We start from the raw sequence: 24,124 nt of genomic DNA on the forward strand, positions 1-24,124 counted from the left end.
AGCTCGGTGTTTCTGGACCTGAGTTCTTAGAAGACTGGAGAAAGATCATGGCTGTTTTTGATTATGTTCTTCTAAAAATCAAGGTCTCTATCCTTTCCTCTGCTTCCAAATATTTTGGATGCAGTTCTCATCCCCGTGGGGCAGAAGAGTCCAGCAAACCACAAGAGGCAAATGGTACAAAGATTCATATGTTTTTTTACAAAGCGGGAACTTTGTGAACAGGTAAAGAAATGGCTGAGCTGTTTTTCCCCAAAGTATCTCTTAATGAGCCCCAGGCATTTGCAATTTCTCAACTCCCTCATCAGTAAAAACGTGAGGGCATACACCATTTCCAAGCAATAGGTTGTATGAAACAGCCTCACGCTTTAAAAATAGGGTACATCTGAAACACAAGTGAATTTATGTTTAAGAACAAGAGTTAGGAGCTGGAGAGATGGCGCAGTTGTTAGGCACGCCCACTGCTCCTGCAGAGGACCTGGGTGCAAATCCTAGCACCCACGTCGTGGTTCGCAACCACCGATAATTCCAGTTCATGGGATCTGACGCCCTTTCTGACTACTGTGAGCCCTGCATACTTGTAGTGAACAAACATACATGAAGGCAAAACAATCACACACATAAAGTTAAATAAATAAATCTTAAAAAGTTGTTAGAAAAAGCCAGGGTTAAAATGGAGACAGCATTCTTACTTAAAAATAATTTCACTATTCATTGACTCTGGGAAAATCACCTATAGTTTTCAGAAAGACAGTTTCCTTAAAAACAGTTTAGAAAGCCCCAGGCCTTCTGAACTTCTCACCTCTCCTCAGTAAGCACATATTAGGCCATGCTCCTTCTAATAAATAAGTTTTATTAACGTGACCTTTTCTCTGATAGCTCTGTCTCTGTCTGTCTCTCTCTGTCTGTCTATCTGTCTCTCTCTCTCTCTCTCTCTCTCTCTCTCTCTCTCTATATATATATATATATATATATATATATATATGCATTCCAAAATCAAAAACAGTTCAGACACTCAGGCATTCTTGATACAGAATGTCCAACCTGTATATATTTTAAATTTACTGCTTTATTCATGGTCATCTTAATGTGTTCTGGTAAGATGGTTCAGTGGGTAAAGTGTTTGCCATCAAACCAGAAATCCTGAGTTCATTTCCCAGGATCTACATGCTGGAAGGAGAGAACTGACTTCTACAAGTTACCCTCTGACTTCCACATGTGTGATGTGGCCCATGAGTGCATACCCATAAAATAACTAAAAATTATGACCCTGAAAATGTATTTCTAATGATAAGAACTTTATAGTTTCCTTAACTAATAAATACTTCATGGTACATATATACACAGGATAATGTTTACCACCAATGGCTGAATTTAAAGTGTTTTGAATAATCTTGATAACTTTGAAATTTTTGCCTAATACATAATCATAATTTGCTTTTGTTTCATTTTCTACTATAGGAAAAGCTGTTTACTCATCTAGTGAAGGCAGTTTAGATATCAACCAGATTGCACAATCTCTCCCAGGCATATATAAGCTGCAGAAAATTGTAAATACAGAAAAAAAAGAGAGAGAGAGAGAGAGAGAGAGAGAGAGAGAGAGACAGAGAGAGAGAGAGAGAGAGAGAGACAGAGAAAGATGAAAGAATGAATGAGTGATGGACCACAATACAACCTTTTTTTTTCCAAAAAAATTTTTTTAACTCTGTGTGTGTGTGTGTGTGTGTAGGTGCTCACAGAGGACAGAAGAGGGCATCAGATCCTTTGGTGCTAGTTGTAAGAGGTTGTAAGCTGCCCCAAGTGGTGCTTGGAAGCCAAACTCTAGCCCTCTGAAATAGTAGCTAGCAGTGAGCCATCTCTCTTGCCCCCAGCCTTTTCCTTATGGAATGTGTTCTTCCTTCCTGGGGTATCCCATTAGCCATTTCTGTCATAAAATCATCTACCACATGCACCAGGTTACCGAGCTGTTGAAATGTATCTGTTAAATATTCATGAAGCTGAACTGGTGCCTCCCCCTCTCTAGTTTTAAAAGTAAACATAGGCGTTCTAATATTTACCTCTTGCATCCTGATAGAGACTGGAATTCATGGTGGCCACGTTGTGTCATTAGGAAACAAGAGTGTGATGGCAGCACTCTCATCTATGAAGAGAAGTCAGAGTAGATGAATTTCAAGGTGTTGAGGTGTCTGTTGTTATTGTTTGTTGTTTTGTCTGTTTGGCGAGAAATGAGATGTTTTAACCTGTGTAATTTACTGCTTTAATTCTTTATAGAACCTACTTCCAAGCAGTGAGTGTTGCTGTGAGGGTAAGTTAATCAGTCTAAAAGAAAGCACTAAGTATGTCCAGAAGTGAAATGACAGATTAAGATTTGCTTTGCAAGTCAAGACCTTAGTTGGTCTCGCCCAAGTCAGAAATGTAGACACCTCCCCTTACTCCGTGGCCACTCAGCTTAAACATTGCCCACGCAGGACAGTCATTGTCAGGACTCATGCTTGAAGGATTTGTCCCTTCACTTTTCTTGCTGTGGAACTCTACTTGTACATTAGTCAGTAGACCTGCTGTTATGGTTGTATGTGAGCGTATCTGCCCCTTCGAAGCATATCTGCCTATTGATGTCTTACCATAGGAAGTCTTGCTGATAAACATTTCCATTTAAAATGTTGAAGAGGGCCTGTGGGGATAGCTCAGTGGGTAAAGTGCTTGCTGCATGTGCACGAGGACCTGAATTTAGATTACCAATATTCATTCAAAAGCCAGGCATGGCTGTTCATTCTGTGGAGGCAGAGGCAGGAGAATCTTCTAGTCAGCAAAGCCAGATCTAAGAGATCAAGGTACTGTGAGAAACCCTGCTTCAAAACAACAAACAACAAACAAACAAACAAATCAAATGGAGTCTGATCAAGGGAGGCACTCAGTGTTACCTCTGACCTTTACATGTGCATACTAATACAAATGTAAACACACATTGGTACGTGCTCACTGGAACACATGTGCACACACATAAATTGTGTTATACACATGAATATGCATAGTTGAAGTTACTAGTTCAAAGTCCAAAAATGGGCTTGTGAGTGAGGTGTATGTCCACAAACTCCATGAATTTATATGCAGAATTTGGATCAATATGTAATTTTGTGTAATGTATGCGTAATTTACTAAAAAGTGTGAACATCAGAAGACTTTAAGAATTGGCTGGATGGTGCCTGCTGGGAGGCAGAGGTAGGCAGATCTCTGAGTTCAAGGCCAACCTGGTTCGCAGAGTGAATTCCAAGACACCCGGGGCTACTGGAGAAACACCATCTTGAAAACAAACAAGAAAAAACAATCAGTGCTTCTAAGTACAGGCATCTAAATTTATCTTTTTTTTCCAACAATTTTCACCACTTTGAAATGTTTTCAGCTCTTTTAGTATTCATGATCTTACCATGAAAATTAGTAGTTGTATTAACAGTACTTCCTGCAGTACCCCAGCTCTGCCTTGCCTTATCCCTACTAATATATATACTCATGACAGTGTTTGGCTTATTGGTGGTTATAACTCTTTACCTTTTAAAACTATCTGTCCTGGAATTAACTGTGTGGCCCAAGCTGGTCAGAATCTGTGGTCCTCTTGCCTTGGTCTCACGGATGTTGAGAAGATTATAGGTTGACGATCACTTAGCCCAGTTCATTACTTAATTCTTGTTATATTTAATAAAAATAGTAGTTATTAGTAAAAAGGGAGAATTTAGGTTTAAATTATAATTGACAAAGTAAAAAGAACCATGCACAGAAATGTTTTGTAACCCTGTGTACTGAGTCATCTCATTTCATCATTCACACAAAAGAGGCTCAGCCCTCGTTCTTGAATATCATGTAGAAAGCTGATTCCCTGTTTCTCTTGAGAACAGCTGCATGACTTCATTGCTCTTGGCCACACAAGAATCATGTGGTTCTACTGAAAAGAACCCGGGACAAAGACCTGGGCACACTGAAAATCGGTCCTAGCTTTGATGCTTCCTAGTACTTGGCCAGCTCTGGAGGTCGGCCTCTCTGATACTGTCTCTTATGTGCAAATCAGGCATGAGTGGGTTCGTGAGCATAGTAGTTTCTATAGCATAGTGGTAGTAGTGTTTATCACTATCACACACATTAGGAAATTTTATTTTAGTTATTCTTTCCTACAAGGGTATGTGAGAACCAGATGCAATCATATATGTAAAATTATCTTATAAATTACTAAACACTTAAGCATGAACCTTAAATTCTTCTACTATCAAACTTATTTTTATTTTTTGAGACAGTGTTTTAAGCCTTGTCTATCCTTGAACTCACTATAGAGTTGAGGAGACAATGAACTCCTGATCCTCCCGTCTTTAGCTCCCAAGTGTGTAGTACCACATCTGGTCAAACTTATTCTTTCTTTTATAAAGTTTGTTATAATTTTTAGCTAAGAAACATGCAAAGAAACAGGTAAATGTAACCCCTAGTGAAAGGGCAAAGAAGGTAATATCAAAATGGACTCAGAAGTGACACAGATATTAATCGCCAGATAGTGGTATATGAATGATTGTTCCTTGAAAAAGTTAAATAGTGACATAGCAATATCTTTAAAGACTCAAATAGAGATTCTAGAGATAAAAGCTACAGTGAGAGGATTAGGGGCAAATTGGACATTTGAGAAGGGGAGCTTAGTAACCATGAAGTCACTGCAGTAGACATTGGAACAGATAAAAGAATTATAAAACACTTTAAAGAATCAACAAATATGTGGCTAGTTTCCCAAGGTCTCATATACTCATCATTTCTTTCAAGAAGGGGTGGAACAGAAGAAATGCTTGCAGAGATAAGAGCTGAAAAAAATCAGGATAAAACTGTAGACCCATAGATCTGAGAAACTCAACCCTAATAAAAAGAAAGAGGAAATATTATTAAGGTGCAATGTAATTAAATAATATTAAGGCATATCATAATTAAATTGCTTAAAACCAGTGATAAGAGTAAAACCCTAACATAAAAGGAGATGTAATGTGTAGAAGAGAGGTAACCACGATGCAGATTGGGATAAAGAGTTCCTGTTGGGAAAAGTGCAGACGGTGCATGCAGGAGCATCGTTAATGCTGTAGACGACGAGCAGTCGACTTAGATCTAAACCCAACAAAGACATGTTGCAAACAAGGATGAAACAGACGTGGATCTGATAGATGCAGTTTCCCATGGATGCTTTGACAGCATGTTTCATGATGAAAGAATGGATGCTCACCCCCATTATGGCAATGACACAGTAAAATGATAGGCAGAAGATTTGAATACTATGAAAATAATGATGCTGAATGAAAAAAGCCTTCAGAAGAATATATTGTTAATAATTTTAAAGAATGCAAACTAATCTGTAGTGACAATAGTCACTGTCTCAGATAGGGTTCCTATTGCTACAATAAAGAACACCATCAAAAGTAACTGGGGGAGGGAAAGTTATTTGGCTTACATCTTCATATCACAGTCCATCAGTGAGAGAAGTCAGGGTAGGAAGTCAAGGAGAGGCCATGTAGGAATCCTGCTTACTGGCTCACTCCTCAGTGTTTACTCAGCCTGCTTTGGTACAGCGCCGGGACCACCAGCCCAAGGGTGGTACCACCACAATGAACTGGGCCTTCCTACATCCATCATCCATCCAGATGCTCATGGGGAAACCTTCGGAACTGCCTGAGTAAATGGTACATTATATCTTAAGTTCTCCATTGGGTGACTCATGTCTAATAATTAGGTAGCAGGTAAGAACTTCTTTGGGAGGTATAAAATATTTGTTCAATATGAAGTGTGGTTATTAATTTTTCTATTGCTGAAATTCTAGAGAGGAGAAACTTCCAGAGCTGTGAATGCCGCTTTCATTAATGCTGCAGCGCAAAGGAGATGGAGGCTTCATAGCTCGTGGGCAAGTCCTTACTTGCACATAGAGCATCAGTCTTCCATCAGTAAGAAAACTCCAGACTGCTGTTTGGCAATCCTTCAGTCGAGCAGGCTGCTTGTTGAAAGAATAGTGTTAATTTGGTGTGCTTTTTAGGGACAGTGACAATAGTTTGAGAGTTTTTCATTGCTATTATGACCTCCCTTTGTACTTGATAATGTTTTTAAAAATCCTCATTTTCTTATCCATAACCTTTAGAAACTTAGGATTTTTTGTGAGTTTTTTTTTAATGAATTCTTGAAAAAAGTACCTGCATATGTCGCATGAAAACTTCTTCCTTTGCTTTTTAATAGGGACAACTAGAGTTGGGTTCTGCGTGCTGAAAAAAAAATACCATCTCAAGAATTCATCTCCTGAAAACATCTTTTAAATGTCAAAAAATGGCTGGGCGGTGGTGGTGCACGCCTTTAATCCCAGCACTCGGGAGGCAGAGGCAGGTGGATCTCTGTGAGTTCGAGGCCAGCCTGGTCTAGTGCCAGGACAGGCTCCAAAGCTACAGAGAAACCCTGTCTCGAAAAAACTAAAAATAAATAAATAATAATAATAATAATTAAATGTCAAAAAATGGAAGGCTTTGCTTTTGAGCCAGTGTGTGTTTTGGAGGTTTGAGTTCACTTGGCACCAGTTAGACTAGAGGTTCATTTGCATTCCTTTGATTTCTGTGAATTCTGGTAGTGCTGGGGAAAGGATGTCAAGCCAGGAAGTTATACCTAGGTTATTCCAGAGTATTTGTATGGGAATTGTGAGTCACCAATCACTGTTTCCTGTTCTTTGATAGCTGTTTGGTGTGGTACTGAAACATGCATTCTGAGATATGTGCCATTTACAGGCAATTACAATCTGGGCAGTCCCCCCTCCCACCCCGCAGTGTATAATTTCCTGTGACTACATGATACATAAAACAGGAGCAAAGTACTTTTCAGAGACCAAAAATGGGTTGTAAAATAATTCACATCATTTCTCCAAAGCTTAGTTAGATCTTCCCATCAGTTTCCCCAGTTTCTAGAAAGATCACGTAGTGTGTGCACTTTTGGTCTAATAGTTATGAACTGTAAAGTTAGGTCCCGGGCCATCTTTGAACAGAAAAAGATCACAGGGAGCTTGACTTGAGCTGTGGGCATGTAAAGAGACACATCGTGACCTCTGTTAAGAAGGTAAGTAATTGGGTTAGAATTTAATAGGCTCTTTAGGTGCAGAATCCAGCTTTTCTATTTACATACTTTGGCCTCGGTTTCCTTGCCTGTAAAGTGGGAATGGGAATGCTGCCAATCTTCGAGAGTTGTTGTGTGGTACCTAGGAGAGGGCTTGGTCTGTGCGAACGCTCGTATTTGTTGTAACGAGTAAGAAAGGCCCCTTTGCCTTGTTTGGACTGACAGTATGTCACTGAGCTCAGTGTTTTAGAGTAGCGAGCTTGTGGGAGATTTTGTGAACCATATCTTTACAGTCTTTAGGTGTTCGTAACTAGGTACCGAGCACTGATGCGTGCTCATATGTGGGTAAGAGCCAAATTATAATGTTGCTGCTCTGTGCAAGCCTAAAGATTGTAAGAAGGCAACTGAACTAGAACAGAGCTCCGGAGCTGCCGGTCTGGTTTTCTTGGTGTCCCTTGACTGTAGGAATGGGGCATGTGGCCAAGGGTCTCCAATCCATGGAATCAGGCTGTCATTGCATGTGATGATGGGACCACTGAGAAGTGTTCCAGAGCAGCCTCACAGTCCCACTGCGGAGCTCCCGGGAGCTGCGGACTTGCCGTCCAGATCCTGTTTGGGTGCCTTCTCTTGAGTGCGCCCTCACCCATGCCGTGCCAGTAAAATCATTTTAATTTTTAAAAATTTTGACACTATAAGCTTTGCTTTTTTGTTTCTCTCTTGTTGCTCTATCTATAGTCAGAATACTTGCTACAAATTGCAGGTAGGGTAAGGGTTTCCATCATCAGGAAGGTCAGAGGGCACTGGTGAAGCCAGCAGTCCTAGAAAATCTTCCTCAAGTTTTTTTAAAGCAATAATGAAGAGGATGCGGGAATATAAGTATATGGAGCTGCAGATTGTTATCACATTCAGCAAAACAAGCCAAACTCAGAAGAAAAAATCCCTGCATTCTCCTCTCTTTTGAAATCTAGATTAAAGTATAAAGAAAGCACAAGGGAGCTGTTTGGTCAGAAGAAGGGCCTGGCAGGAGGGGAGGCAGGTGATGAACTTTACCAAATCTTTTCCGTGTGGAAGATGGGTCCTCTTCCACTTGTGAGGAGCAAGCAACGAGGTTAGGAAGGCACGTTGAGTCTAAAAGAACAAAGCGAGATTGTTATAATGCAAAACACGGCCAGGAATAATTAATGTGAACTGAACAGTGCATAAGAGGTGAAGAACTGACCGAAGGAAAGTACAGAGCCATCGTGTCTTAGACTGCAATGAGGAACTCAACAGGGAAGGCGCAGGAAGGACGCTGATGTGTACAGGCCACAGTGAAAAGGCCAGGGTTGGAGTGCAGGCCACAGTAACTAACAGGCTTCCCTTTAGGAGATCACAAAGTGAGTCAGTTTGGAATTAAGTGTCCCTTTACCCTGTGTGGCGGAGGTCTTTGTCCTCTCTAAGGGGCCTAATTGGTATTGTCAAGGCTAGTGTTATTCGTGCACCAAGGCAATTCTCAAACAAGCAAAATAATTTATTTTTAAATTGTGGGAAGACTTTAGACACATGAAAGTACTTCCCAGGTTTGTCTTGGGAAACTAGAAACTAGAAAGGAAACTCTCTGGTCACATTTTATTTCTTAGCTACTTGTGCTTTTTACGTGGTGGTGGATTCTGGTGACTGAGATCCTTAAACTTGTAATAGGACGCCGAAAATAGAAACAACAGGAAAAGGGAAGGCTGTAGAGGGCGATAGGAGAAGTGGAGGAGGGCACAGAGTGCCAGCCCTACAGCCTCTGGCAGAAATGCTGGCCTTCTATCTGCTGCCTTCACCCGTCTGTCCTCAGTGGCACGGCGGAAATCACCCCTTGGCTTAGTCTGCAGGCTCTTTTTGGTGGCAGCAGCAAGGCCTTCCTCACTGGCATCTGCCAGCTTTTCTTCCTCCTCTCCTCCCATTCTTTCTCTGCCTTCTTCACCTGTGTCTTATCTGCCAGCCCCAACCCCATCCCTGAATACTCAGCCTAGGTAAACCTTTTCCTAGGCGTATGCTTTCCAAGGTGGAGGGGACCACAGATTTCTGGCTGTTCTTGTCTTCTGTGCTCCCAGGACCCCAAGGCAAGAAGATATTGCTGTTGCTTTAAACGAGGAGGGAAAAGACTGAGCAGACTGTAATACTAAAGTGAATTCTGTCATAGTATTGACTTCTGAAAGTTGCTGAAAATTGAAGTCCTTGCAGTTTCCCAAAGCCTTGGAAATTTCCAAGATACCATCTTTCTTTGGTTGATCGTTTTTAGGTTTCACCTGGTTCCCTTCCCCTTCCCATCTGCTTTCTCCCACCCCTCTCATTCTCTCCCTTTCCTTTCCCTGTAGCATAGACCAGAGCCTCGTGAGCCTAAGACCCCTTCCCCCAATACCTCTGTGCTGCACTCCGGCCAGTTTCTTTGTGTGTGTTCATATGTGTGTGTAGGTGCCCATGTGTGCATGTACGTGTGGTTGACAGAGGGCAACAGCAGGCCTAGTTCCTCAGGTGCCATCCAACTTCTTTTTAATTGATTGGTCCGTGTGCATCTGCGCATGCGCACTAAGTCAGGTAAAGGCCGACTTTGGAGCATTGCTTCTCTCCTTCCACCCTTAGTTCTGGGAACTGAACTCAGGTCTTCATGCTTGCAAGACAAGTACTTTACTGACAGCCATCTCCTAAGCCTCAGACCCATTCCTTTAATTAGTAATTTATGACTTTGGTTTAAGAAATATCTTTTTTCTAGGGCTGGAGAGATGGCTCAGAGGTTAAGAGCATTGCCTGCTCTTCCAAAGGTCCTGAGTTCAATTCCCAGCAACCACGTGGTGGCTCACAACCATCTGTAAAGAGGTCTGGTGCCCTCTTCTGGCCTGCAGGCATACACACAGACAGAATACTGTATACATAATAAATATTTAAAAAAAAGAAATATATTTTTTCTGTATAGGAAGTTTTTAACGTTATGAATTATTTTTTAAAGCCTGAAAAAATACAGACGACGTGTAACTATGCCGTGCACTAGCTCCTAACTTCTCACACTGAACACACATTAAGCTTTTTGTCATAATCCCTTAAAGAATATCTTAAAAAAAAAAAAGAGTAATAGGTCGAGCTGCCTTACCCCACGCTTTGACCTTGCCTCCCTCTCCACGATAGCCACTTTTCTGAACTTGTTTGTAGTTCTTATCTGTTTTAGCTTTATTACATGCATATGATGTCATAAGTAACATTTGCAGCAGTTTTTTGATTTTTAAAAACATTTTTCTGACTTACAAAACATGACATACATGTGCATCCTTTAGCAGTTTACTTTTTCCACTTACATTTTTTGAATAATAGCGATGGGATTTTTCTTGATGTCTGAGTATCTCCTGCTTGAACACTAACGTAAATGTGTTCCTTCCTTCTCTTGTTGCTTTGATGAAAGAGCCGACAGAGCAACTGAAGGAAGGGAGGTGTGTTCTGTGCAGCAGAACCCTGCAAGGAGATGCAGTTCTTCATGGCAGGGAAGTCATGGTGACTGGGCAGAGGTGGCTGGTCACAGGGTCTTCACAGTCAGGAAGCAAGAGCAAACAGACGTGGGGCTGGGCCGTTCAATCTCCAGGCTGTCTTCTTAGTGTCTGTGGGCCTCATGCTCACATCTGAGGGCTCATGCATGCTCTGTCAGTAGAAGAACAGATTAATAGGTGGGAGGACTTTGGCATGATTCCAGGCCGTTGAAAGCCCTTTGTAAATATTTGCCGTTAGGCTTTAGGTTACTGTGGATGGAGGAGTAAGGGAAAGGGGACTCTTGGAGGGTGGATGAGGGAAAAGCTGACCCACCCAAGCCAGAGGTGAGTTTGAGAACTCAGAATCTGAGCATGTGGAAGGACGGAAATAAAGCCCTGGGAACTCTGGGAAAGTGTCTTTGCAGCAGAGGGAACTGTTCTCTGATGGTTGGGGCTTTCCCCTCAGGCTGTTCAGAGGTAGAGCCTGCCAATCATTTCGGGCACTTAGGCAGTTTTAAGAGCCTCAAGGAAGTTGAATATTTGAGGGAGTATAAAGATTAGATTAAATTTCAACTGAATTTAAATTTTCTTTTTCAGAATGTTCCCTTTATCTTTCAAATATATATTTGGTCAGGACAGGTGGCGCTTGCGAATTAGAGGCAGGTGGTTGCTTTAATTGGTAAAAGAATGTTCAGTTTAAATTATAGGTGCTAAAAAAATTGTAAGGAAAATGTAGTGTTGAAATTATTGATGACATTCAAAGGCCACGGCAAAGCCCAGGAGAAGCATAGCCTGCCCACTGGAGGTCTCGAGGTGAGCCTGGGCCTCTTCGGTCCATCTCAGGCATTCATGTGTGTAAGACAGGTTATATCTGCTTGATAAATATGAATTGATATACCTAGAGTTTCCCCTCTACTTTACCAAAGCCGATTTCTTTTAAAAAAATGCAGGTTCTCATTTCACAAGAATAGAATATATAATACAAATTATTGTGTAGTTATTTTACAATTGTATACTTATGTGGTTGTTGCTATCCAGTTTCACTGGGGAGGCCCGTGTGCAATGGCAGTCCAGAGTGAATTCTGCCATGGAGGGTGGGAGACTGACAGCTACTTTGATCACGCCTCTTTTCTTTTCTCTTTTAGCTTTATTCTAAAGGGATTTTTTTTATTTCTGGCAACTTTATATCTGGTTCTTCTTTGTTTTATAAAAGTATTTCATCTTTAAATTAGCATGCAATTTAGTATGCTTAATTGTGGCATTTTCTTTTCTTAAAATCATTTTCATTTCTAATTTTAAAATGGTTTATTTGTTTTTATTTTATATGTGTTGGTGTGCATGTCTGTGTGATGGTGTCAGATCCCCTGGAACTGGAACTCAGACTGCCATGTGGGTGCTGGGAATTGAACGTGGGGCCTTTGGAAGAGCAGCCAGGGTTCTTAACTGCCGAGCCACCTCTCCAGCCCCAGTTATGGCATTTCCATACACACTTTCTCATTGGTCCTCCTCCGTCTGCCCACTCATGCCCTAGTCGCCTTCCCTGCACAGTCCCCGTTCTGATTTCATGTCGCATGCATTCTGTTAGCCTCCTGGCAGCCTTAACAATTCTTTTCCCCCTCTAATGATCCCCTTTCTACTTTAATAACTTCTCAATCTGTATGTATATTTAAAATGAAAATATAAGATTTGCTTGTGGGAGAAAGCATGGTATTTTTCTTTCTGACTCTGGTTTATTTCACTTGTTTTAGTAATTTCTGGCTCCATTCATTTTCCTGCAAGTGTCATGATTTCGTTTATCTTCATGCCATGACTTTCTAAAGTGTCAGAACAGAGACAGGAACTGTGCCATGGAGTGGTGGGATTAAAATAACAACACACACAAAGCCAGGAAGATAATGCATTTACGGTGTATATATTTAGTGTTTTAATCAATTTTTTGTGTTCTAAAGAAATAGCAGTGTTCTTTAAAATCCTAACATACAGGCAATAAGTTCATATACCATATTGTCATGATCCACATTTAGAAAAGTGCATTCAGGCTACCAGTGCTCACCATATTTTATGCACTGTCTTGTCATAGCTACCTTCTCTGTGTTTCAGTGATTTACACGGGCTAGAAGGCTTATGTTCTAAAAGGGTACAGAACATGTTTTATAATGAAAAGAAAGTTTCTTTACTACCGCATGGCCATCTGCATTTCCTCTTGAGGAGCAGTTCCTATCTTTTTTTTTTTAATTTATTTATTTATTAAAGATTTCTGTCTCCTCCCCGCCACCACCTCCCATTTCCCTCCCCCTCCCCCAATCAACTCCCCCTCTCTCATCACCCCAAAGATCAGTCAGGGTTCCCTGCCCTGTGGGGAGTCCAAGGACCTCCCATCCAGTTCCTATCTTTTATTTTTTCTATATGGGCTGGAGAGATGGCTCAGTGGTTAAGAGCATTGCCTGCTCTTCCAAAGGTCCTGAGTTCAATTCCCAGCAACCACGTGGTGGCTCACAACCATCTGTAATGAGGTCTGGTGCCCTCTTCTGGCCTGCAGACATACATGCTGACAGAATATTGTATACATAATAAATAAATAAAATATTTATTTTTCCTATATAATGATTGTTTTACTGGCATTTAATGAACATTAAGTGGTAACGACGGTAAGTTAGGAAATTAAAACTTGGATTTGAATTTCAGTTTCATAAGTCACTGAAGTGTCTTAAAAAGGGCTGGAGAGATGGCTCCAGAGGTTAAGAGCACTGGCTGCTCTTTCAGAAGTGTCTAGTTCAGTTCCCAGCACTCATCTCTGGTGGAATCCTGTGCCCTCTTCTGGCTTGCAGGCATATGTGCAGACAGAGCATTCATATACGTACAATACAGAAATAAGTAAGTCCGATCGGTAAAGCACTTTCCATGCAGGAGTGAGGGCCTAAGTTCTGCTCTCTAGCACCGTGTAAGATGCCAGGTCCAGGGTGAGCATCTGTGATCCTGGTTCTGGAGGGATGGGGAGAGGCAGGTAGGTCTCTAGGGATTGCTTTCAACGAGTGTCACTAAATGAGTGAGTTTTAAACTAAGGTGGAGAGTGACTGAGGAAGACATGCAGTATTGATCTCTGGCCTCCACGTGCAGAAGTACACATAATCACACACACAAACCTGTAAATTGGAACACATATGCATATGTGCACGTACAAAGGAGGATATGTAGTTGAGATTTTGTTTGTTTTGTTTTACTCTTTGGGGGCCCTCCACCCAGTTCCCAAATAAATACACGGAGGCTTATTCTTACTTAGGAATACCTGGCCTTAGCTTGGCTAGCTGCTATGAACATAGTTGAATAAGTGTCCTTGTGGTATGATTGAACACCTTTCGGGTATATGTCCAAGTGTGGTCTGGCTGGTTCTTGAGGTAGATTGATTCCTAGTTTTGTGAGAAACTGCCATATGATTTCCAAAGTAGCTGTACAGGTTTGCACTTTCACCAGCAGTGGAGGAGTGTTCCCCTTACTCCACATCCTCTCCAGCATAAACTGTCATTAGTGATTTTGATGTTAGCCATTCTGACAGGTGTAAGATGGAATCTCAGAGTCTTATTGATTTACATTTCCCTGGTGGCTAAGGATGTTGAACAATTTTTTTTAAACTTTTTTCTTTTTTCTTAAGATATATTTATTTATTATGTATACAACTTTCTGCCTCCATGTATACGCAAATGCCAGAGGAGGGCGCCAGATCTCATTACAGATGGTTTGGAGCCACCATGTGGTTGCTGGGAATTGAACTCAGGACCTCTGGAAGAGCAGAGGGCGCTCTTAACCACTGAGCCATCTCTCCAGCCCCGTTGAACAATTTTTTTAAGTGTCTCTCAGCCATTTGAGATTCTTCTGTTGAGAAGTATATCAAAGATTATAGACAAGTTGGTGTGCACACCATTTCAGTCCTAGTACATGTGCTGCGTTCCAGTTCTAGTACACATGCTGCACCCCAGTCCTAGAACATGTGCTGCTGAAGCAGGCACTGTTTTAGATCATAGCACTTTTTGAGTGCTTCATATGATTTGATATATTAAATCGCCAGTGGTAAATTTCAGTGAATAAATTATTTTTATAATTGGCATGATTTTCTGAAAATCTGGGAATATTGAAGCTCGTATAAGTGAACTTATATATAAATATAAAAATATGAAACAGGGTTTCCCACTGACCTTCAGTTCCTATTGTCTTATAAGGTGCAAGTGTTTGCTTATTTTTTGTGGTACATATTTACTGTCTTGTGTAACTATGTATACATGAGAGGAGCACAATATTATTTTTATTCATCTTCTATGCTGAATATAAAAATCATTAAGTCATCAAAAAATGTTGTACTGGGTGTGGTGGTGTTTGCTCATAATCTCAACTGTTAGCAGGAGGGGGCACAAGCTAGCCTGGGCTACATAGTAAGACCTAGTCTCAAGAACAAATAAAACATAAATGTTGAACTGTTATATATCAGAAGTCTTAAACATGGGCTGGAGAGGTGGCTCAATGGTTAAGAGCACTGGCTGCTCTTCCAGAGGTCATGAGTTCAATTCCAGCAATCACATGGTGGCTCACAACCATCTCTAATTAGATCTGGTGTCCTCTTCTGGCCTGAAGGCGTATATGCAGGCAGAACACTGAATATACATGTATATATACATCTTTTTTAAAAAGAAGTTTTAAACATGTAAGTAAATTACATGTTTCGATTTTTATTGTATAGAAATAAATATGGATATGAATAAGGATATACATTGAGGCATTGTGTGTAAGAATTAGAAGCCATGTAAATATTCTGCAATGAGGGAATTCCCCCAAATAAATTATGGGATAGTAATATGTGTCATTAAATGTTTATTGCTAAATAACATGAGAGCAACTAGTAATGCATTAATACTAAATATGACAATTGCTCACATTTTACCACCCCCCTACACAGAGGTATCTGTGTTTAGAAAGTGGATCTAAGAAAAGATAAAAAAGATATTAGGATAGTAAGATATTCTGGATAGTAAGATGAGTATAATTTAAAATTTCTCTGTGTACTTTATACAATTAACACCATCTTTTTTCGTTATTTTTATTTTTTATATGTGTGTCATGCTTATTTTTTTTTAATTTTTTTTTTATTTTTTGGTTTTTCGAGACAGGGTTTCTCCGTAGCTTTTGGTTCCTGTCCCAGAACTAGCTCTTGTAGACCAGGCTAGCCTCAAACTCCCAGAGATCCGCCTGCCTCTGCCTCCCGAGGGCTGGGATTAAAGGCGTGCGCCACCACTGCCCAGCTGTCATGCTTATTTGTATGTGAACTGTATGTGAACCATATGTGTGCAGTGCTTTCAGAGGCCAGAAGAGAGTGTTAGATCTCTTGGAACTCTAGTTCCAGGTGTGAGCCACCCAGTATGAGCACTGAAAACTGAACGGAGGGCCTCTGCAAGACCAGCAAATACTCTTAGCCACCGAGCCCACTTCTTACTTTCTTACAGCTTAATTTTGCATATTTTTCCCTTTTTGTTTGTTTGTTTTCCCTAGTCTGAGAAGGGCTCCACTAACCTGGACTGACCTTTCACAGGGAAGGGGGAAGAATGTGGCTATGGTTGGATTACTTTGAAGATGAACGTTTCAACCATAAATTCATCTCTGCATGAGCAGACTCTAACCCTCTTCGTGGCTATTATAAATGTCGTTAAGTTTTACTTTCTTCACCCTTTATACTTGCAAGTGCTATGCTTTCCTCAAACTGAAATTGTCAGAGGAAATATAAATGGAAATTATACAGACTGTTGAGAAGGTTTATGGGGTGTGAAAAACAAGGCTCATCCTCACCCTGCCCCCAATACCTAGTCTGTTGTTGTTTCCTGGCCCGTGCTAAAAGTGTCACCAGGAGACTCTACTGTTTGTTTCTTGTCGGCCAGCCCTTCTTGCAGAGGCTGTGCTGCCTCCATGCCTTACATGCCTTAGCCAAATGTTTCCCGAGAGCTAATTTTCTCTTTGTAATATGTTCTTTTTAGATAGAAAGACCTGAAGTAGCCTTTCTTGTCTAAAGATGGAAAACAGTACCACCACTATTTCTCGGGAGGAGCTTGAGGAGCTACAGGAAGCGTTTAATAAAATAGGTAAGTTCCAGGAAGCCTAACTATGGTGTTCTGGTTCTGTTTGCTGCCAGGCTTCAGGGATGGGGCTGCACCTTTGACTTGGACTGCCACTCAGCTCTCAAGGGCATTCCTTTCCTTTCCTTTTTCTCTTTTTTAAATCAGGGTTTCACCGCATTCTTTCTGAAAGATAAGCTAGAGACGAGCTTGCATTTCTAGGCGAACTGGACTTTAGTTCTTGCTCATTACTGCGCAGAGGATAATGCAGGTTAATGAGTGACAGTGTAACTGAATACACTTTCCACTGGTGTCCTCTTCACAGAAAGGAAAATACAGAAACACGTCCTTGTGTATAAGCTGAACTCCGCTTTCATGCCTTTGTTGCTGACTACAGTACTTTCTACCTCAATGTAGAACGTTTGGAAATACATTTTAAAGGCTGCTGGAGGTCTCATGTCCTTCCCTGCACAATTCTTAAAAATCCCAGTGTGGTTTTCAAAGCCCGAGTGTCTCCTTTTTCTTCTTTCGCTCCCTGAAACCATCCTGTGTTTTGTCTTTGACATCGTTAGCTTAGCAGCTTCCTACTTCTCCCTTCTAAAAGCACAACTCTCTCTCTCTCTCTCTCTCTCTCTCTCTCTCTCTCTCTCTCTCTGTCTCTCTCTCTCTGTCTCTCTGTCTCTCTCTGTCTCTCTCTGTCTCTGTCTCTCTCTGTTTGTAAATGCACGTGAGTAGACAGTGAACCCTGTGAAAGATGAGCTCAGTGCTTTTTCCCTGTCCTCAGCAGACTTCTTGGGTAAGAAAGCACTGGTGGAAAACAGGTCAGATGTGGAGCAGGGATCTCATGATCACGGGTGGTCCACTCTTGGATTTCTTACCAGCCTTCCAAACAATGACTAAAATTCATGTAGGGTGAACCTTAGAGAATAATAATAATAATTGTTTGAAATATAGCTTAGCTTGCCTCCAGAAAGGGATTCGTGCATCACTGGTGTGTAAATAAGCACTTCTTTTTTTCCCCCCAATTTTCTTCCTTTTTTTTATTTATTTTTAAAACAATCTTATTTTACATACCAATCCCAGTTCCCTCTCCCTTCCATCCTCCCACTTCTCCCACCTTCTCCCACCCCAACCACTCCTGAGAGAGGGTGAGGCCTCCCTTAGGGAGTCAACAAAGTCTGTCATATCACTTGAGGCAGGACCAAGGTCCTCCCCCCTTGTATTTAGGCTGAGCAAGGTATCCCTCCATAGGGAGTGAGCTCCAAAGAGCCAGATCATGCACTAGGGATAAATACTGGTTCCACTGCTAGTGGCCCCACAAACTGCCCATACCACACAAATGTCACCCACATTCAGAGAGCCTACTTCAGTCTTATGCTGGTTCCAGAGTCAGTGAGCTCCCACTAGTTTGAGTCAGCTGTTTCTGTGGGTATCCCCATCATGGTCTTGGCCCCTTTGCCCATAATATTACTCCTCCCTCTCTATGACTGGACTCCAGGAGTTTGGCCCGGTTCTTAGCTATGAATCTCTGCATCTGCTTCCATGAGTTACTGGATGAAGGTTCTATGATGACAATTAAAGTAGTCATTAATCTGATTACAGGGGAAGGGGCAGTTTAGGTACCCTCTCCACTATTGCCTAGATTCTTACCTGGGATCATCCTGTGGTTTCCTGGGAGTTTCCCTAGTGTCTGTTTTCTCACTACCCCAATGACTCCCTCTTTCAAGATCTCTCTCTCTCCCTCTCTGTCCTTTACCCAACTCAATCTTCCCAATCCCTCATGTTCTTCTCCCTCTCCAATTCTCCCCTCCCCACTCCCCAACCACTCTCCTCACTCCCCCCACGCTGCCCATTTACTAAGGAGATCTTGTTAAATAAGCACGTCTAAAGAAATCTCTGTACCCTCCTCTTATACCTGGAGATGGAAGCGCAAGCACTCCTATTGGTCACTGGAGCATTGCATGCGTATGGCCTGATTTGCAGAAAGCTATTAGCAATAAACGTTTTACAGTATTGTCTGTGGTGCTTGGCTTTTTTTTTTCAAGCCAAGAATTGGGCAGTTATTAAATGTTCTTTCTTCTTTGGGGCATCCAAAACCAAGTAATAAAAATGGATCTGCCCGTTTGGCATTGTAGACATTTTACAGGAGCCTTTTAATGAAAGAGACCCTTCCTGGGTCTCACTACAATGACTTAGTAATCTGTTTTCTTTGTCGAGGATGCCAACTTTAATCTTTCTGACTCATGGAAACATGATCTTGCAATATTTAATTAATGGTATTTTGAGTAGACAATCCACTGACGGAGTGAGTAGCTTTGACAGCAGGAGAGTTTGCTCTGCGAGGGAACCGCTCACTCCCACAGAATATGTCCTCAGCGACACCTTACAAGATAAACAGTGATTCACGAGCCCAGCAAGCACAAACAACTCCGTCTGCAGCCCTACTGGAGGGAGGATTTTGAGGTCACTAGGGAAAGTGGGAAGTTAAAAATAGCTGATCGTCCCATTTTCTTTTTGAAAGTGGGTTGAAACACAGCCGAGCATTTTGGCCGCCGTGAGTGTACAGGTCGGTGGGATGAAGTACCTTTAGATTATTCAGCACCGCCGTCCTTTCCCAGAAGTCCTCATCCTGCCACACTGAAACTGCCACTCTCCTTCCTGTCTCTACCATGTGTAAATAGAATCGTCCGTGTCTGTGGCTTGCAACTGCTGTCACTTAGCATGAAATGAGGCTTTTATGAGGCAGCATGTGTCACAGCTGCCTTCCTTTTAAAGCCCTAATCATAATCTATTGTGTGGGTAAACAACAGCATTTTGTTTGCCCGTGCTTTCATTGATAGCCGGCTGGGTTTCTGGTTATTCTGAATCACATTGCTGTGAAAACAGGTGAACAGATAGATACCTGTTGCAGTCCCACTGTCTGTTCTGGGTGTACCCCACACGTGGACTCACAGGATCATACTGCAGTCTGTTCTGGGTGTACCCCACACGTGGACTCACAGGATCATACTGCAGTCTGTTCTGGGTGTACCCCACCCATGGGCTCACAGGGTTGTACTGCAGTCTGTTCTGGGTGTACTCCACAGGTGAACTTGTAGGGTCGTACTGCAGTTCCACGTTTGATTTTCTGGTGTGCAACTGGCTGTTTTCCACTGTGTGTGTGCTGGTTTTTATCCCCACCAACACGACGCAAGTGTTCTCATTTTTATTCCTCCTCACTGGCACTTGTTCTGTTGCTATTGTTTCATAACAGTCACCCTTAAAAGTTATGGGCAGTATCTTGTTGTGGCTTTGTATTTCCCAAATAAGTACAGATTTTTACGGTGACTTGTTTGCTTTCTCTAAAGTAATGTACATTCAAGTCCTTTGCCTATCTCAAGGTGTTTTGCCTGTGTTCCCCACTAATGATTTTAGTCTGGGGTCTTAAATTGAAGGCTTTGCTCTGTTTTGAATTGATTTTTGTTTAGGGCAAGTGATAATGAATCTACTTTTTCTTTCTTTTTTAATATGGTGATGTTGTGTTCCTAGCAGAACCTTTTCTCCATTTTTTTTGTCACCATTGTCAAAGATCGGGTGGCTATAGATGTATGAGTTTATTTCTAGGACCTGTATTTTATTTTATTGGTCTATTTGTCTGTTTTTGTGCCAGTACCATGCTGTATTGGTTGCTATGGCTCTGTAGTATAGTTTGGGGTGCTATAAGGCATCCAGCATTGTTCTTTCTGTTTAGGGTTGGTTTGGATATTAAAAATCTTGTGTGTTTGCATATGAATTTTAAGATTTTTTTCTGGTTCTGCGAAGAATGTCATTTGAATTCTGATAGAGGTTGCATTTAATGTGTGCATTGTTTTTAGTAATTTAGTCATTTTATAATATTAATTCTGCCATGCATAAGCATGAGAGGTCTTTTGACCATCTAGTATTTCCAGACTTATTTTTCACTGTTTCAAAGTTTTCATTACAGAGGGCTTTTGTGTCCTGGGTTAGGTTTATTCCTTTGGCTTTGTTTTTGATTTTAAAGCTGTTATGAGGTAAGTGCTAATTCCATTTGGTCTATGGTGTAGTTCCACTCTGATGTCTCATTGTTGATTTCGTTTGGATGATGTACTTGTATCAGGACATAATTGACTTCTTCTGCTCTTAGTGTCTGTATTACGAACCTTGGAACCCCAGTATTCAGTCTCTCTATCCCTCCCTCTCTCTTTCTTTCTCCTCTCTCTCTCTCTACATATATATAATGTATATTATGTATACGTATATTTATTATATACTTATTATATGTATAAAGTCCTTTTATCATCTTGATGAATATTTCCTTTTATCAATTTGTGGCTGCATTTTTTATCTCTTCTGAGTACCTTGGTTTGGAATCTACTTTATCAGATACTGAAATAGCTATGCCAGCTTGTATTTGATTTCTTGTGTGTTTGATAGGTTGTCATCATCTTTTGTTTGCCTGTCTGCAGATGTTTTTTGCCAGTGAGCTATGATTTTTGGAAATAGCAAATAATTGGATCTTATTTTTTAAGTATATTTTAACTGATTTTGGGACTTTCATATCATGCACCGAGAGAGAGAGAGAGAGAGAGAGAGAGAGAGAGAGAGAGAGAGAGAGATTTGTTTTAGACTTTTTTTTTTATTTATTATGTATACAATATTCTGTCTGCATGTATGCCTACAGGCCAGAAGAGGGCACCAGACCTCATTACAGATGGTTGTGAGCCACCATGTGGTTGCTGGGAATTGAACTCAGGACCTTTGGAAGAGCAGGCAGTGCTCTTAACCTCTGAGCCATCTCTCCAGCCCCCTGTTTTAGACTTTTGATTGTATCTTAGAATCTTAGAGTTCTTAGACATTATGATCATTCTCTCTCCTTCCCCCCATTTGTTAATGTTATCCATCCTCGATTTTCTTCCTTCTGTTTGGTTGAGTCTGTTGACAATGGGTGCTTTTCCACTGTATTTTTATTTGATTCATAAAGTTTTAATTTCCAGAATTTCTGTTCATTTAGTGTCTTTCCAAACCTTAATAGTTTTGCTGACTTTCTTTCCATTGTTTCTGCCTTTTTTTATACATTGGTTGATTCACCCATAGTTTATTGACTTGGTGCTCAGTGTTGCTCTGCTCTGGGCTGGTTTCCTTTCTTCATCTGCTTTTCTGTAGTCCTATTTGAGGTCATTGACCATTTTTATTAGTCAGTTTTTATTATTAGAACTTAGGAGATCTTCATCCAGAGTTACCTCCATTTGAATTCAGTAGTTGGGGAGTTATGGTCTATCGGGGAAGGCTTGTTGTCTTGCTTTTTTATGTTTCTCTATTGCAGTGACACATCTGATAATTTGAATATTTGTTCTGCCTTTTATTTGGGGATATATATATATATATATATATATATATATATATATATATTGAGAATCCTATTCCGGAGAGCTCATTCTCCAGGGTCAGTCAGAGACACTAATGTAGAGCGTTGGGCAGAGTTAAAAAGTGTTTAAATGTGGAAATAATACTGTTAGAAAGGGGAAGAGAAAAGTGCAAGTTGGAAAAGTAAAATGAAATGAAAGGGGGGCCATTAATGAAAGTGTGTGTGCTGGTATTCAACTCACGTCCTCCTCAGCTTCTGGGCTGGTGCTGGATAGATAGGTCCTCTCTTTTCAGGTAAACCTTTGCAGAAACAACCCCTAGACACACCCAGAATGCATTTCCTGGTTCTGAATCTTCTCAAGTTGACATAAAGATGAAGCTTTCCATATATGTTATCTGATATAATGGTTAGCACTCTGGACTCTGAAAATTGGCCATCACAGATTCTGCACGAGGTGACTCCGTGCCATAGCCAGAACAACCAATGTGGCAACTTGACATGTTGCCAACTATGCAGGTTTGTTTTATGTTATCTCTGCTCTGAGTCCAGAAGTGCTCCCAGTCTCTAGGTAACCCTACAACCTGCTCAAGGCCATCTTACTGATAACAAGGAAGCATTGACAAGTTAATTTCCCAAAGTCCAAATACAGGGTTGAAGTTTCTTGAACATCTAATCTCAAAATGTCATCAAACATGATTAAATATATATAATAGTTTGATAGATATATAGCAAGCAATAAATTATCAATAAAAACTTTGACCAAAGACAAAATATCAAGAAATATGATTACATATATTTTTTAGGAGTAGAGTTCTGTTGATTACATGTGTTTTATATGTTGCAGATAGATAACTTTATAACAGTGTGGGACCAGCAGATTCATTTTATAAATTTATCTGCATAAAGTCTGATTTGTTATTCCATCTTGACCTTTGCTGATATTTTTCTTTTAATATATATCCAACACTTCCCTAGGCTTATTTCTCTGAAATTAAGTCATTTGTCAAGACTGAGTTTTCTGTCAGAGCTCTGTCACACTGAAAATACACACACCAGCTCTAAATCCATGAGATGAACTCTGTTTAAGCACGAGTGTTGTTGATTGGCGTGTTGTACAGCGTGATGGTTTTAATGAGATGGCCCCCATCTTCTTGGGCATTTGACTACTTGGTACCCAGTTGATAGCACCATTTGAGAAGGCTTAGGCAGTGTGGGCTTACCAGACAGCGTATGGTGCTAGGGGTGGGCTTTGGGAAGTTAACGACTCAGGCCATTTTTAGTTCACTCTGTCCTCCATGCTTGTGGTTCAGTATGTGAAGCCCTCTTAGCTTCCTGCTCCTGCCATGATGGACTCTTAACCCCCTGGAACTGTTAAGTCCAAATAAACTTTTGTAATTGGCTTGGACACGGTGTTTATCATAGCAATAGAGAAGTAACTAATGCACACACGCGCTGTATTGTTAGGTATGGGAAGAAAGGCTCCTGTCACTTAAGAGACAAACTTTCAGAGCTCTGGGTTTCCTGCACTTGACAGTTTACTGCATGTATTTACAGATATTGACAACAGTGGGTATGTCAGTGACTATGAACTTCAGGACCTGTTCAAGGAGGCAAGTCTTCCGCTTCCTGGGTACAAGGTGCGCGAGATTGTGGAGAAAATTTTATTGGTTGCTGACAACAACAAGGATGGCAAAATCAGCTTTGAAGAATTTGTGTCAGTAAGTAGTCCAGTGCTTTTCTAAGTTATTGATCATTTTCCTGAAAGCAGAATTTCAACAATACCTTTGCTAGCTTTGGTTTGACCGGACTGCAGGGGCCAGATAAAACACTGCTTTTAAAATGATGGTAATGATGCTAATAACAAATATTATTGTGAAAATAATTCCCACACATCATAGAGCAAATGAGAATATTGAATGGAAATCCAGTTCAGATAATAGTCATTCATGCCCTGGAATAACTGGACTTAAGTTGAATATTAGTGACCATTAGCATAATTGAATATTTGTAAAGTATAAATTTTCTAGTTTTCTATTCATTATCTATTAATTAACTATGTGAACTCTGGGCATTGTGAATAGTGTGATGAG

General features: G+C 40.8%; 1 protein-coding gene across 2 annotated transcripts in view; it reads left to right on the forward strand.

The window, feature by feature from the left end:
• The window catches only part of Pls1 (plastin 1), an 85,264-nt gene that overhangs the window by 26,443 nt on the left and 34,697 nt on the right, over positions 1-24,124 (forward strand). For both annotated transcript variants that reach the window (XM_050157345.1, XM_050157346.1), the window contains exons 2-3: positions 16,592-16,696; positions 23,589-23,752. In XM_050157345.1, coding sequence (XP_050013302.1) covers positions 16,627-16,696; positions 23,589-23,752 — 234 coding nt within the window. In that variant the 5' untranslated portion in view covers positions 16,592-16,626. The remainder of the gene's footprint in view (positions 1-16,591; positions 16,697-23,588; positions 23,753-24,124) is intronic.

The sequence above is a fragment of the Alexandromys fortis genome, unplaced genomic scaffold, assembly GCF_014885135.2.
Source record: "Alexandromys fortis isolate MF-2015 unplaced genomic scaffold, M_Fortis_MF-2015_v1.1 scaffold_85, whole genome shotgun sequence".
Classification (NCBI taxonomy): domain Eukaryota; kingdom Metazoa; phylum Chordata; class Mammalia; order Rodentia; family Cricetidae; genus Alexandromys; species Alexandromys fortis.